Source organism: Myotis nattereri (assembly GCF_964212035.1).
Source record: "Myotis nattereri genome assembly, chromosome: 5".
NCBI lineage: Eukaryota > Metazoa > Chordata > Mammalia > Chiroptera > Vespertilionidae > Myotis > Myotis nattereri.
In genome coordinates, this window is record NC_138080.1 from 57,990,147 (window position 1) to 58,007,114 (window position 16,968).

At 45.1% G+C, this 16,968-nt stretch overlaps 1 protein-coding gene across 1 annotated transcript in view; it reads left to right on the plus strand.

Moving 5' to 3' along the window:
• Positions 1-14,899, plus strand: part of SLC10A7 (solute carrier family 10 member 7) — a 197,121-nt gene extending 182,222 nt beyond the window's left edge. The window contains exons 11-12 of the mRNA XM_081092840.1: positions 12,119-12,264; positions 13,780-14,899. Of these exons, the coding sequence (XP_080948966.1) occupies positions 12,119-12,264; positions 13,780-13,809 (176 nt within the window). The 3' untranslated portion in view covers positions 13,810-14,899. The remainder of the gene's footprint in view (positions 1-12,118; positions 12,265-13,779) is intronic.
• The last annotated feature ends 2,069 nt before the right edge of the window (positions 14,900-16,968 follow it).

Here is a 16,968-nt window from a genome sequence, read left to right on the forward strand (position 1 = left end):
CAATGACAAGAGAGAATCATTGATCGGCTGCATTCTGCATCCCCCCCTACTGGTTACAAGATGGGGATCAAGCCAGCAACCCAGGCATGTGCCCTGTCCGGGAATAGAACTGTAACCTCCTGGTTCATAGGTCAACGTGCAAACACTGGGCCACACCGGCCGGGCTGAAATGGTTCTTGTTTTCAGTTTTACTTGGAAGCTTTGCAAGAAGGCTAAACAATTCCCTGCAACTTGGGCTGAGATGATCATTTAATAGCATCTCGGTTATTTTCTCAAGAGGAAGTGGAATTGAAATACGAAAGTTTGCCTTTCTTTTTTCTTTCCCCTTAAAGCTTATCTGTGATTCCACTTGGCACATGAAGATTATTATCTTAATAAAACTACCCTTCCTACAATTGGGAAGCACTTTTTAAAAGCACTTAACTCATTATGTCATGGTACCTGAACAAGGCAGAATATTAGCAAGTCAGCAATTATTGTCCTATTTTGCATGTGAAGAAATGAAAGCATAGAAAGAAACTTAAGAACTTATCCCAGATCTCCTGGAACATTATTCCAGGCATTGTAACTGTGATCTCAGCTTGGACTTGGATGGTTTTATCAGTTGTTTAAAAAAGAAAATTACCTCCAGTTGCATTGCTGGTTATAAGATGGTTTTTAAGTACCTAATCTCTATCATTGTTCCCATAAACATATTTCCATGTGGCCCAGTCACAAACTTGCACTCATTCTTTCATTCTTTCTTAACAAAAGGTTGTGCCCTATTTAAAGTGAGTCTTGATGAGCCAGCCCCCCGCCCCTGCCTTTTGTGAGGCAGCAGCTGCCTGTCATCCATTCCTGCAAACTAATAGCCAGAGTGCTGTTCGACAATAAACTACTAACGTGGAAACAGAAGTCAGAGTAAAGATAGAAGATACAAGCTTGTCTTTGGGGCAGAGCTGTAAAAGTTTCTGCCCTGCAGTTCAGTTACAGTTCTGTAGGAAGGCAGCTCGGGGACCCCTGCCATTGGACCGACCCTTAAAGATGCCCTGGCATTGGAGGCCCGGTAGATTTTACTACCATGCTCAAGAGACAAGGGGGAGCATCTGCCATTTGGTGCTATTTTCTGATCCACATGAAGAGAGAGATGTAAGTTCTCTAACAGAGCAATGCACTTATGTCCTCAGAGGTTTTTGGACTATTTTGTTTTGAATTTTTTTTTCTGGATTTGGTGTCTGAAAATCACTACTATAACATCCAGACTTTGTAATAAAACTCCAGGAAGTCTCCAGGTTCCAGGCAGCAAGTATGTGATTAAAGACAATAAAATCTCTGTGGGGGATTCCCGGGCTGACCCTCAGGAATCAATCATCTTTGCTCGCCTGGACGACCAACGCCCTGGTGCACACAGTTCTCACCCATGGCTCCTGTACCAGGGACTGTCCAACCTGTTTACCCACAAGCTACAGTAAGAAGATAGGTTGTACAGGGTAATCCATTGCACACTTGCATGTGTGTGAACATTTTACAAAATAACGTCACTCTTACTGTAGGTGATACATTCCATAATCTATTCAAGTTCTAGATAAAACCCATTTGGTTGATTTTGCAACTCATTAAGGTCTGAACAATATTACTTTATGCCTCGGTTGGTAAGGTGATAACTCTTCCTCAGAGAGTTACTGGGCAGGCTTTGGCTTCTGCTGTCCCTTTTTCACTGAACTTTAACCCAAATTCCTGATACGTGAAGGAACCAGAGATAAATCAAGACTTGGGATAATTCTTGATTTGCAGTGATACAAGATCACCTACATTTAGGTTTTATTAGTTCAGCTTCTGTAGTAGAGTTTCTAAGCCTTTCACTGATTTATTTTAAAAATTGTTTCTCTATTATGTTTTCAATAGAAGTACTAATAATAACAGCTGACACTGAGTATTTAATAGGCAAACACTGTGCTAAGTGCTTATATGAAGTAATTCACCTGAAAATCCTTTTGTGTTGGCAGTGTGGTGTGTGACTGGACTGGTCAGTGTAGACCTCAGTGCCAGGGACAGTCGCTCAAATGGAAAATTCTCACTGGGGTAGTCAGCTACTATTTTATGAGAGCAGCTACACAACTGCTTGTGTTATCTTTATCAACCCAACCGGTGACGTTACTAATTAGCATAATGAATTCAGAAATAGGTTTTTATTGATGAGTTACTAACTTGTCACTGCCCATGATAAATGTAATAAATAGACTCCTTGATATGCAGACTGCCTGAGAACTTGAAGACACGTCCCGCCCTAGCTGGTTTGGTTCAGTGGACAGAGTGTTAGCCTGCAGACTGAAGGGTCCCAGGTTCAATTCTGGTCAAGGGCACATGCCCAGGTTGCGGGCTCAATTCCCCAGTAGGGGGCATGCAGAAGGCAGCCAATCAATGATTCTCTCTCTCTCTCTCTCAACATTGATATTTCTATCTCTCTCTCCCTCTCCCTTCCTCTCTGAAATCAATCAAAGTATTTAAAAAATAAAATAAAAAAATAAAGCCACGTCCAACTTGCTAAAAGATTCTTGCAAATTCCACCATCTGAGGAGCAAGTCCTAGGGCTGTGCTGGATGCGAGGCTCTGCCCGGTTTTGTGCCAGTGGCTGTGAGGAGGTTTCATGGTTGCCTGAGGCTGACTGTGAGGTCACTAAGTCCTGCCCTTGAATGAGCTGCACCCGCTCTGAGTGACACCCTCATGCACGCTGCCAGTGAGAGCACCGGGAAGGTCAGAGCTGGGCGTGCAGGTTGCTTAGACTGTTTTTGTGCTTGACTGCTAATGCACAGTGAGTTAAAAAATGCCTATGTGGAGTTATTTTGATAATAAAATGAGATGAAATTCTAAATCAGCCAGGCATAGAGACGTCCAAACTAGCAAGTCTATATTTTTCTCCCATCTCACCAGATTGAGGCGAACATTAAATCGAAAATAGATATGAGGACACTTTGAAACATTAAAAGCAGAAAGCTCTGGTGTTTCCTGGGTACCTACTACATGCTAAGCACTGTATTAGGCACCTAGATTGCCTTATCATCTTATTTATTCTTCACAGCAACTCTGCACAATAGCTATTATTGATCGCGTTGTCCAAACTAGAAAACCGAGCCTCAGAGAGGTCCCCCCAGTTCACACAGAGCTGGCCCGCAGCGGCTCCTCGGTCCACCTCCAGAATCTCCTGGTGTCCTCTCACTCCCCCTTGTTACCAGACTCGGCTCTGAACCTGGCCCACTTGGAATCACCCAGGAGCTGTCCAGGAAGAGGGGTGCCAGGACCTCTCCCCACACCCATCAACTCGGAATCTTTCAGGCATAGTTATGAGAAAGCCACCCAGGTGGTTCTGAGGAGTGGCTGGGGCTGATGGCCACTGCCTTGGACCACTTTTTGTGTCTGCCTTTATGTTCCACTGTGTCCCAACAAAAACACAAGACAGGGTTCTACCTACTTATTTGTTCATAAAATTGGCCATTCGTGCGTACCGATTTGTGGAATCCACAATTCTCTGTGTTATTAGATGCGTAAGTACTCAATGGTTAAGGAGGACAGAGGAGATCATCGTTTCCAGAAATGGCTCCCAGAGTTTCCTTAATTTCCTTAACTCCATTGTATGTTCTTCTTAATTTCTTCTTCTGCCTAAGAGTCTTCCCCATGAGGTCTTAACTGCCCAGTTCATGTGTCATTGAGAATAAGTGAAGGGCAGGAGCCGGTGGGCAGGACGCCATCTGGACAGGTTACACCCCAGAAACCCGAGGCAACCTTTTTAAGAGAGGTGGATTTAAGGGTAAATAACTGATTTCTAATCCCCCAATCAAAACTGCCTTGTTCTTTTATGTCAGAAGGCACCTTTTCTGAGGTTTGTGTTCATCATACACATGGTACCATCAAGAAGAAAGTTACCATGCTAGCCGGTTTCTCAGTGGTTAGAGCACAGGCTCACGGTCCAAAGGGTCTCGGGCTCAATTCCCAATCAAGGGTATGTACTTTGGTTGCAGGCTCGATCCCCAGCCCAGGTCAGGGTACATGCTGGGTTTTTTTTCATGTTTCTCTCTCTCCCTCTCTCGGGTGAAGATTAAAATTATATATATATATATATATATATATATATATATATATATATATATTTCCTCAGGTGAGGATTAAAAACATATAAATATATAGGCAGGTGGCCTATATATATATATCACACACACACACACACATATATCCTCCAGTGAGGATTTAAAAAAGAAGAAGAAAGTTATCACCAGAAGTGATTATCAGCCATGTTGCTAAAAAATTTTTTAAATGTACGTTAAAAATAATTATTGTTCATTGGGATCACAGCTTACATTTATCACTTAACTAATATTTTTGAAGCCTTCTGGAAGTTCCACTGTTACGAGGATTATGGATACAAAACTTTCGGGAAAACTGTTTTCTTTGCCTCAGACTTAGAATGTTCACGTGCTTTCCTTTATGTATGTGACAGCATGCCTGAAACATCCTATGAAACTAAACCAGGCTTCCCAGGGCCATCAGACAGCCCGTTCTGTGTCAATGACCCTGTCCACTACATTCTGGTGACTTTGCACGACGTTTGTCATGTGAAATCCTCGTTTCTATTTCTGATGTTCTCACATCCTCGAGTGTGAACAGAAGCCAGACTTTCCCTTTAGAAGACAGACGACTCTTCATTCACAGCCTGGAGAAGTGAAAAAGTTCCCTCACTGCCCTCCTGCCCGCTGGTCTCCCTCAACATGGCCACACCTCCTGGAGACACAGCCGCCGTTCTTCAGTTCGTTCTTAACCCCCTGCTCGCCAAGTACTCCCACGATGCTTCCAGACAGGTGAGGGTGCAACCAATCTTCCGAGGCCGACACCTTCCCTTGCTGGAGTTAAATGTTTCATTCCAGCATCTGCTGAGCCCGCTCAGCGGTTCATTAAACATCCTTTCCCACCAGAACTTGCCTATTTCAAAACAAAAGCTGCACCAGATGCTCATTTTGGTCTAGTTTGCATCTTTCTTGACATAAAACTTGCAGCAAAGTGGTAGCATTACAGCCCAGGTAACTGAAGGCAAAAACCATCTTTGATTTTCCTAATGGGCCGAAAATGCTCACAAACCAACTTCTATCCCAAGCGAGTCAAAGGCCAGCCACACAAGCCCCTTCGTTGAAAGGAGCGCCTCTCCCTTTCAGGCCTTTCCTTGTAAATGTTGCTCTTAGGTCTCACCCTCGGGTGCGCAGCGCTAATATTGTCAAGCAGCTCTTCGCGCTGGGGCTCCTCAGGCCTCTGTGCTGCTCGCTGCGCCCCCCGCTGCAGTGCCCGCTGGTACTTGTCAGAGGCCACACCTGGGCAGCTCTCGGCTGATCTGCCGGCCTCTGGCGGACCCAGGCCCCCATGCCATCCCCTGGAGGCAGTTGGCCTTCCTGTTTACTCTAAAAGTCGGGGTGATACAGGCTCGCTGCATCTGTTTGCCTGACGACCTCTGGCAGCAGTGCTGCATCTTCTCAGCCCCCTGTGTCCGGTGGGCTTGGGCTCTCTATCTTCTCTGGCTGTTAACTGAGTAAGAGCATAAGACGGGGGGCGGGGGGGGTGCCCATTTGTTCACTGCATCTACCCCAGTGTCTGGCACATAACAATGAAGACTTACTACTTACCAGACATATTATTTCGCTTAAAAAAATACCTACAAAGTAGGTACATTTTACAGATGTGGAAACCGAGGCTGTGTAACTTGGCCCATGATGGTCACTCAGGAGTTACGGGGCGGACATGGGGTTCCAGCCCAGGGCTTTCTGTCTTGGCTGCAGGCCTCTTTCCTGCTGCACTGTACCCCATGCAGGCTACTGGGTCTGATGGATTATCGATCGCTTCATGAGACATCTGTGTTACTAAAAACTAGCTTGCTATGGGATAATCCTTCCTGAAAGCCTTTTGTAACCAAATTCCACAACTGCCTTTGGACCTTATCAAAGCTTCATTTCGTGCTCTAGAAATGGCACATAATGGCCCCTTTGTTTAGTCATTGAAATAAATCAGTGCCGTTGAGTTTGATTTTCTGTGACTGTTTGTCTCCGAGAGAAAGCCTGTGGGGTGTGTGTGTGTGTGTGTGTGTGTGTGTGCGTGTGTGTGCGCGCATGTGCTGGGGAAGGGGACACGGAGATTGCCATTTAGTGATGCCGGACAAGAGGGTTCGTGTTTCTCAAACACTGACCGCCTTGCTGGACTGCATTTTGATTGAAGAGACCGTCCATCCCAGTGACTGTCAAAGGCAAACATGGGCTTTCCTGAGAGATCCACTGGCCAGGAAGAGCGAGAATTCAAATAACAATGTGTAGGGCATTTGGATAGTAAAGTTATGGATGTTTCTAACTAAGAACAAACTAAACAAAAGTGGGAAATCACCATGACAACTAAAGAGAGAAGCCACTGGACCCCCAATTGGCCAGCAGCTCTCCAGGGCTCAGCAGAGAGTCGGAGGAAGCACTTACATGGGAACAAGTCGTGTGAATTCAGGCGAGCGGATCTTTGAAAGACAGGAAATGGTCCAGGTGATTGGAGTAGACCATCTCTCAGCCACGTGAGAAAGTAAGTGTAATATTAGATTCCAAAAGACACAAAGGGCGTTTTCAAAATATTTCCTCTCCTGCTCCTATTTTTATCCTATAAAATACCGTCCTCCCCAGAGGGGGGTGTGAACAATTCCCTTTACAGTCCAGTGAAGCATCAGGTGTGTGTTCCACATCCTGTCGCTTTCAACAGGAAACATTCCTTTAGCACCTACTCCTACATAATCAATCACTCATATATTGAGTACCAGTCCTGTGCTTAAAAACACCATAGGAGAGTCAAAGAAAATTAAAATACTTGGCTTGTGTTCAGGGGAAACAAAACCTCCACAGAAAAGAGGAAGACATCCACGGGGGGGCCACCTTCATGGTGGAGGAAAATGCACAGCGGAGCCCAAGAGAACCCCAAGCAGGATTTAGGCACCTGGTGAGAAGGGACAAGCTCAGGCGGCTCAGCTTCTACAAAGACAAAGGCAGGGCTGGGCCGGAGCCGGGAGGGGAACGGCAGCAGAAGTTGGGTTTGAGGGAGTTAACGTCGCTTTGTGATGAAAAGTAAGAGACTGAGGTCCAAGTCTGCTCCACCACCTGCCCGGGTGTGTGATGGCAGACAAGCCACTTAGCTGCTCAGCACCCGGTTCCTCATCTTTCAGTGGGAAAACTGCCACCATCGGCTGCTGACGGATTAAGTGAGAGAACGCAGGCAACGCACTGGGCGTGCAGCGAGCACTTGCTGCAGGGGTAGTAACAGTGGTTTGCACTGAAGTTGAGTGGGTAGAGGATTCGATGAATCGGCTCTGGAAAGTCTGTGTGACTCTTGAGCAGGGAGTGGGCTTCCATTGGCATGGGCTTTAGGAAGGTGAATCCGACTGGTCTGCAGCGTTGATGAAGGGAAGAGTCTGAAGACGGGCTCCGGCAGGAGGCTGAAGAGTCATCTTGGCTTGATTGTTTGAGGCACTGAATTAGGAAGGTGCAGTGAAACCCGAGGGAAGGGGAGTGTGGGCGGAGGGGAGAATCTGCAGGAGCATCAGGTAGAGCTGGTGGCTTCCGATGGAGTTGGAAAGACAAATGGGATTAGTCCAGGTGATCCCCAAAGTTTGAGTTGTAGAAGCTGGGTGAGCCAGTGACAGAAAGGGGGACACCCATCCCTTAGTTGGAGGAAAGTTGAGGTAGTCAAGGCGCCAAGAAGGCAGGGACTTTGCCTGTGTTCTCCTTACGTCCTCAGCACGGGAACAGTAGTAACTCACAGACAGCAGAGGCCCAGAGAGTATTTTTTAATGAATGGATAGATAGATAGATAGATAGATAGATAGATAGATAGATAGATAGAGAGATAGGGAGATAGAGAACAGTGTGCGCCTACAAGTAAAATAAACTCTAAACAATAATATGCAGTCAATAGTTTTTATATTGTGAACTATAAATAACCCTTTAGTGGAAATTATACAAAGGCCCGTGTTTAATCTCTGAAGACAGATATCTGTTTCTCAAGGAAAAATAGAAAACAGTTCATCCAGTAGAAAGTAGTAACTTGAAACTCGAACACTGATACAAAGGGAATATTGTAATTCAGAGAACATAAAATAAACATATTTAAAGTGGGGGTGGGGGGCCTTGTTCCGGTTCATATTGTTTTATCCCTTCCATCCTGGGAGCAAAGAATAAAAGAAAAGGATGAAAGGAACCCCTTGCTTGCTTGTTAGAAGAAGAAAGCTTGCACTTGAAGTTCCTACCGGGCAGATGTCTGTTGAAAGCTGTGCTTATGGAAGATGCTGCCGTGTCAAACTCTGTTGGGTGATTTTAGACGAATGTGTCATGTGCGACATGGAAATGCGGCGTGCTGCACATTAGGGATTTCCCGAGTGCTCGCATCAGGCAGTGACGTGCCGCGAAAGGGCTCTTTATCTAGCCACACGGTGTGCGTGTAGAGCAGTGGGGAAATGCTTTGGGTGGAAATTACTTTAGTCAGAAAAAGAATCCATTTATAGTGTGCGCCTTCAAACATCTTTCAGACAATGCATTGTATTAAAGAGGCATTTTTTGATTAATGTTTTATAAACATTTTTCAGCATGACAGCTTATAGTCCCTGTAAAATTGTAAATGCATGCCTAGTGTTCACTTCCATAAAGTCGGATGCCACCTCATAAAGTCTCGTTGGCTCCTGTCAGCCATGGTGACACAGAATCAGTACCTGGGTGCATTAAAATTAATTTCCTTCATGTATATTACTGCAGTGATGGCGAGATGAAAAGAGTCCTATATTTAAATTTTACTTTTAAAAGAAAACTCTTTCTAGCGAGTTTGTGTTTTTTTTAAATCATTGCGCTTTTTTACCTAGTTAGTGAATGTAATAAACATGGAGCCGTAGTACGGTAAAGTTATGATGGGATCTGGAAGAATACAAACCCATCCATTCAACGCACTCCTCTTGAGCACCTGCTGGATGCTCAGAGCTGAAGGAGAAATGGTCTCAGACCCTAAGAAGCTGAGCTCAGTGAGGAAAACACACAACGATAGCAAGTGCTGGGACCCTGGGCTGAGATGAGCCCCAGGTTTGGTGAGCACAGAGCTAGAAGCCAGCGTTGGATGCAGCTTAAGAACGAAGGGCTGAAAGATTGAGCCGGCCAAGAAGCGGGTGATGGGCATTCCAGGCAAAAGGAGCTCAAGTGCGAAGGCCCACAGGCGGGACAGGGCGTGGGAATGGCGCATGGCTGGGCTGGTGACGAAGGACGCACAGCGGCTCCTCATGGCTGAGCACAGAGGCGGGAGAGGGGAGGGGTGAGACACAGAGGGAGTGGGGGCCAGTCAGAAGGCCCTCGTCCCGCATGATAAACGCCTGCCTGACTTGACATGATCAGATTGTGCTCAACAGCGGTCACTGGTGCAGAGGGGAAGATGGCGTGGACAGGACAGCCTGTCTGGAGGTGGTGTGGGAAGTCCAGCACTGGCAGGAGAGACCTTCCTCCCGTGAGGTGGAGGGTGGATTCGGGTCCACAGAAGGTAGAGGTCACTGTATCCTGGAAGCTTCGTGATGATAACGACTTGGCTCGTTGCTGTCTCTCTCTTCGGGGTGGTCCCCACAGTCGCTTAGTCCCTCGTCCACATGAAGTCACAGGAGCCCCTTAAGGAGAACAAGCCCACAAGGACTTCTGCCTGGAAAGCTTCCTGCACACCAGGCCCTGTTCTGCTTCGAGGAGTTGCAGTCCCCATGGCGTCTGAACTGAAGACCTCGGCGTCTCCCCTGACATGGGGAACAGGTTGCCTGCGTGCAGTTCCGACGTCACCATGGGGGAGTTCCCGTTTCCTCACTAGGAAAACGGTGCACAGGGTAGTTTTCATCAGCCTCCGGGTTATTGCCAGGCCTGGTTCAGTTCATGTGGGAAAGCGCAAGACGGCCGCGCATGGCATCTAGTAAGCGCTCAGGACCCGCGAACCGTTTTACCCTCAGCATTGCTGTCTCTCTGCCTACTCCGTCCCACCCAGGTGGGCTTCTCATGTCTCGGACACTAGGACACCTTGTATGTCTTGCCGTCGGTTTCCTGTTGACTTCCGGTAGCAGCAGCCGCCTGACTGTCTCCCTGGCTTCCCTCTGTGCCCAGTGACTCTGAGCCCGAGGCTTAGCCAAGAAGGGAGACCTCAGGCGTTTTAGCCCAGCAGCCACGGTCCTCGAATTTGGGGTCAGAAACCCTGCTCTGATCACCTTTAGAGGCAAATATTCCCATATTTCATGCGCTCCCTGGAGCCCCACCTTTCCTTCACCCCCATCCCCAGCTTCTCTGCGTCATTCCTTTGGACCAAGTCATCTTTCCTGGAAACAGGGTAGGTGTGTTCACATCGTCTCCTCGGAACAACTTTCCAATGTCAGATGTGGCTTTTCAACTGTGAACGGATTGAGCATATTGTTTTTTAAAAGAAACCTTTGACTTTTCTGTTGGCAAGAAGACAGAAACTGTGCAAAAACCTCAGCCTGTGCTTTTGAAGTTCTGAAGGATGTTGTTGGGAAGAGTAGAGTGTTTTCCGTTTACAGCAATGACATGTGAGGCTAGGAGAAGAAAGCAGCTGTGAAAATGCATGTTTAGTAAAGGTGTGAAACTTGCCAGAAGTACAAATAATTGAAAATGCAGAGCTTTCCCTCACTGGGTTATAATAAAAGGTGATTTCTGTGCCCTCACTGTGCATGCTTGGGAGCTGGGGTCCTCTTCAGAAGCTTTTCTAAAGAAATGAGGAGAGAGCTAAGCTATTATAGCGATTCAGGTGACAGAGCTGACACACGTGCACAGCAGTCCTGACCACCGGGCCGTATTAAAACCATTGGTAATAACGGTTCAACTGCCAGTGTCTGGATTGTGTTATGGAAGCTTAATAGATACACACTACAGTCAGCTGCTTACAAAATATGCACACCGTGCCCTTGGTGCAGTAGTGTGTAGACTCAGGAAGTAGTATTCATGTACCTGAACTCCATTAAAACTTTCAATGTGGGTTTAAACAGTCAGCACTAGTCTTAGAGTCCGCCTGCCATACGCAGTGTTGTATAGCACGCCTGAGACCCTTGGCCAAATGAGAACATGCAAAGCCTTTGTTAACGTTCTTTTGGCTAAAGTACCTCCTCCTTACAGCGGTGTATACCATACATTATCTGACTATATCCTTCCAGCTCTCAAAAGTGAACTTTGGGGCTTTGAAATGGTGCCAGGAAGGCCTCTCTATTCCACGACTAAGCAAGAAAGAATCTACTTTGAACTTTGGCCTCTCTGGGATTTAGCCTTCCTGAAGCAGCCCTATTCCACGCTATCTCCTCCCCTCTCCTTGGTAGACAGGCTGCTCATGCAGCAAGAGTTATTGGTGCCCTCAAATACCGAGCACCTTTTGAGCTTTCATTGGTTCCAAGTAGAGCTCAGAGCTTACGTAGTGAAAGAGGATGCACCGACTCGGTGACTCACTTGAGACCTTCCCTTTCCAGTCCTGTGAACCCCCGGGGAATGTGGCCATGACCTATTCCAGTGATGTCGAACCTACGACACGCGTGTCAGAGGTGACACGTGAACTTATTTTTTTGGTTGATTTTTCTTTGTTAAATGGCATTTAAATATATAAAATAAATATCAAAAATATAAATCTTTGCTCTGGCTGGTTTGGCTCAGTGGATAGAGCGTCAGCCTGCGGACTGAGGGGTCCCAGGTTCGATTCCGGCCAAGGGCATGTACCTTGGTTGCGGGCAGATCTCCAGTAGGAGGTGTGCGGGAGGCGGCTGGTCGATGTTTCTCTCATTGATGTTTCTAACTATCCCTCTCCCTTCCTCTCTGTAAGAAATCAATAAAATATATTTTTTAAAAAATAAATATATATATATATATAAATCTTTGTTTTACTATGGTTGCAAATATCAAAAAATTTCTATATGTGACATGGCACCAGAGTTAAGTTAGGGTTTTTCAAAATGCTGACACGCCGAGCTCAAAAGGTTCGCCATCACTGACCTTTTCCAAGTTCCAGTGTTAACAGGAAAGGTCCTTAATTGACGACAGACTGAATGTGCTCTCGGTTTCCTCCCTTTGTCCGCCAGGAATCCCGATGCTGAAGATCGTGTTCGCAGGCCACGAGCACCTCTCCTTAATCTCCGTCCCTCTGCTCATCTACCACCCGGTGCAGATCCTCCTGGGCAGCGTGCTGGTGCCCACGATAAAGTCGTGGATGGTATCGCGGCAGAAGGTGGGACTCCGGACAGATCTTACTTGGATCCGAATCAGATTGAAATGCTGTTTCTGAATGTTAGCTGTTCACACACTGCATGTTCTCATTCTCAGGGGACGTATTTCCTTAACTAAATCCAACAATGATGCATGGATCCACTTCAGTGTGAGCAGGAGGGTTGAGGTTAAATGTTTTGTATGGTTGTAAAAGTACAATTATACGTAAAATGCAGCTTGTAAAGCTCCTTTCCATTTGCTCATACTGAAGGCCATGGTGCAATGGGGTGAATGCTCAGTCAATACACTCAAAGCACGTGTGACCCGTGAGCCAGCCAGCAGCCGGCTCTGGCCCTGCTCACTGGTGACCTGGGGCACACCACTCCTCTGCCCCTCAGTGTCTGCCACTCGAGGACTGACGCTGATATCTCCTCCTCGGAGCTGTGGGAGAGCGTGTGGCAGGTGTCTGACAAAAGCTAGCTGCTGTGGTTCTCTGTGCTGTCACTGTTGTCCATTAGTGTCTGCAGCACTGTTTGCAGCAGCTCCGCTGCCCCCGCTGTACAGGTTGGGGAATAGGCTCAGAGAGGGAGCAACTTGCCCCAGGCCATGTGGGTGCTTTAGTCCATGTTAGAGTTAGGACTTGAACCCTGGTCTCTTTGGCCCCCAAAACCTTTCCCCTGCACCATGAGGGCACTCCGGACAGAAATACACATTGCGTTTCGAAGGAGCACCCCAGGTCCCCAGGATCCTACCTGGAAAGATTAACGCATCCAACACCATTGCTCATTTAGTTACTTAACAAAGTGTTAGTGAGTGCCACTCTGTGCTGGGCACGGCTCCAGGCCTGATCCTCCCCTCAGGGTTGGTAGAGGGGCATGTTAGTGCCTTATTCTTTACTGTTTACCTATTTTGAAAACTTTCACATAGACTTAATGTTTATATTTATCAATGTATGTGTGCATTATAGACCAGAATTTCTACATATAAATTTTGACAGAGAATGGAGAAAGTTATCCAAAAATCCTGATGCCCTAATGATGATATATAGCCATAGCAAACAGCAGATTAATCGGAGTGAAACTTTCTAAATATTTCAAAGCTCTGGCATTCGTTTTGCAGATAAGAAGCATTTCCAAGGGGGAGACGACATTGGACAGTGCTGTTCATCTTCCCACACTGGGGCCACTGTCTAACTTAGAATAACCCAGAGGCTTAGGGTGTCATCCCTCCCATTTGAGCACCAAAACAAACACAAAGCACCCATCCCAAGGGTATGCACAATTGCCCTGCAGACAATACAATACCATTGAGACCTGCAGCCAACTCCAGTGCACAGGGGACTGTGTGAGTGGCCAGGCCAGGCTGGGGAGGTGGGCGGGTGATGTCTGTGTCACAGAGGTTTGGGTCCCTGGTTACCTAGTGCTATCTGGGTGGGCCTCTTCCTTCTCGGAGCATCGATGATCTGGTGTTTATTGACACTTCCACTCGGCTCATGGATGCTGTCCAACTCTGAACTGCATGTTCTCCTCTCTTGCAGGGAGTGAAGTTGACGAGACCAATCGTATAGCGCAGGAGGTGCCCGGCCTGCGGCGATGTACATATGTACAGGGTTGTGCACAGTCCTGAGACTCGTACTTGTGAATGTTGCTCCGATGCATATTTTATTTTTTTACACACAGAAAATGATATAACTGTTGAAGTGCCTTAAAAATGTATTTGACAAGAGCGTTATTTCCAAAACCGACTTTGTTGGTTACTGCCAGGGGTGGTGCAGTATTTTGGAGTTGTTTAATATTTCTTTTCCTAACGCAGGGAACAGTCATCGTAAGTGACAAAAGCCCCAGCTTTGTGCATACAACTCTGTCATGGTTACTGTACTGTTCGAAAGGAGGTCGTACCATCAGAGAAATGCCCTTCCGAAGACGGGGACTACTTCCAAAGTCTTACTCACAAGTACTTTGATTTACTGTGTGATTTTCTTCTACAACTGTGACATGCCTTTTATCAACTCCACAGGAGTCATAGACTGAAAAGCATAATTTATCTGCATTCCTTGACATCATTTTTTTAGACATTCCTTCAAATAGTTTCCACACAGAAATTCCTCTGTGCCATGATCAGAAATTGTGATAGTATGTGTCTTAAATTTACTATAAGCTGCTTCAAAGAAAAGACCTGATGGTTGAGTTATGGTCAATTAAGTGACGTTTTGAGGAAAACTACAAGATATGGTTTTCAGGATTTTCAAAATCATACATGTTTCATTTTTCTTCCAATTTAATTTCTTTCCTATTTTCCAACACACTCGCAAACTCATAATAGCCAAATGTGAGACACAAAAATGTTATCAGTTTGAGAGCATCAGTGATTAATGATGGACTGTATTCACATTCCACGACTGAGAAAAACTTTTCCTGTTACATAGATGTGCTGAGCACAAATCACCCCTGTTAGCCAGAAGCAGCCTGTTACATCCTTGAATTAAGCACACTTACGGCATTTGAGACAAGTTATAAATGAAAATTTCCTTGGCAGGCTTGACAAACGATTGCGACATTTAAAAAAATTTAAATCAGATTGCTGTTATGAATAAATGGAAATATGAAGGTCATAGATGCAAACAGATGTTACAGATACACATTCTTTCTACCCAAATGGAAAAAAAAAATGGACACAGAAAATGCAAAACCATTTATTGGCCAAATTATTAAGTAAAATTCATTCCCAGTTGGGCTTCAGCTTTCAAAACAGTGCTGAATATTTGCCTCTCGAGTGAAGAGCATTCACTGGACCCAAAGAGAGAATAGAGCAATATGTAAAGTCAGGGGAACTCTCTGCTTCCCGCACACCTCTGTGACATCCTCTCCATGTGTCTTTCTTGATCTGACAGACAAGATTGGCGCCCGGGGGCACACCGGGGCCACGCTGTCCTCGGCAGCTGTCCTGTTGTTTTGTCAACGAAAGAAAAATCATTCCTTAGAAACCGATCAAGTTCATCAATTGTGTGACTTTGTATTCTTGTTACTACCAGGTCTCATCTCCTGTGGGCTTCTTCTGACTCATTTCAACATCACTGAATTTCACAAATTTCAGAACAGTTATCCTCAGTGTCAATTTTAAAGCCAGTGCCAGACCTTGCATAAAACTACGCTAAATGGGCTATTTGTCAAGAATTTTCATTGTCGAGACTTTTGTAATTTTGTTTGATACTTTGGATGCTTACAAATGGAGCTCAGAAAGGTTTTTGTGTTCTGTTCCTGTAAACTTCTTTAAAGTTCAGAGTAAATGAAATTGAGTTACAATAAAAGCTAGCATTAGAATACTGTTTTTCCCCCCAACTTATCTACCTCTCTTGTCAAACACCTATAGTAGGTGTGTGATTATGGGATAATATTCAACGGAAAATACTATAACATCTTTTGCTTTAAAAAAAAATCCTTTTTTTTTAATAATCTACATGGTGAATGTTGGTGGCTTTAGTGATATGTTTATGCCTATTTTTTTTACACAAATGCTGTGGCATATTTTTCCATAAAGGAAAAACAGAATTAAAAATTATTTTTAATTCATGTTTATTGGGATTTAATTATTCATGTCTGAAAATACTTTATTATGTTTATGTACTGTCAAGCTATCTGTTCTATGCATTTGTTTTGTCTAAGTGTATTTATGAAAGAAATAATTAGATTATATTTATGTTTACCCATTTTTCCACCAGGATTTTTTTAATGGCTGTTATGAAATTTGATTATTTTAGTGGGTGATAATGTTCATCTCTTCATATGTTCTTTTCTAAGTTTTAAAATTTTTGTGGGTTTTTTTCAAGTTCTTTCCTATTCTGTTTAAAATTAACACACCTCTGGCTAATGTTCAGTGTTTGTTTATGCTAAATACCAAATTTTTTCAAAAGGATTGGTAAAGTAATAAAGTGGATTATTTATGATGAATGGAAGATGAAAAGGATTCTATGATTAAACAAAGAAATGTTTCAGAAATCTCAAGAGAACCTGTGTCTTATTTTTAGCCTGATTTCAGATGCACTCACAATGCCTTCTGAGAACCTACAGATTTCTCTTGAGTCACCCAAATACTATTGCATCGTTTGTGGTGAAAGAGACACAAGCTCCACCGTCTTCCCAGGTTTCCATCTCAGTACTTTCTCCACACCATAACTTTAAAGCCAGAAGCAGCCCTGGCTTTTGTATCAGAAATATATGTGTTCTCTGCATCGGAGTTGAGGACCAAAAGAGAAACATACCCAACAATAGTGATAGATGTTAGGTGATCTGAGTGCTTGTTGCCCTTGTTATTCTTTTGAGAGACAGAAAAGATGAGACCTTGGAATGCCTTTTCCAAACCCCATGTTTCCCTAGGAGCAAGTTACTTTGTTTGAATTCCGTGCCTCCATGTTCTTCATTTGCTGAGCTTGGTTAGCAGCCTCTTCTCCCTGCCCCACCCGGCTTTCCTGTTCGCACCAGGGCAAGGCTGGCCCCCGTGATGTGCCCTTGGAAGATGCCTCCAGTCTTCTCAAACCTTTGCATCGTCTGATTGTTACTTTAGGTTTCTGTCTCCTCCAACACAGTCTTCATCCCCGTTTTCCTTCTGTGCCTGACACAGTGCCTGGCTCGGAGTAGCAGCCACAAAAATGTGTGTTGATTTTCCAAATTGTGATCTTAATAGCTAGGTCCTCACCTTCAAAATTTTGAGAGCTCTTACTATAGATTCC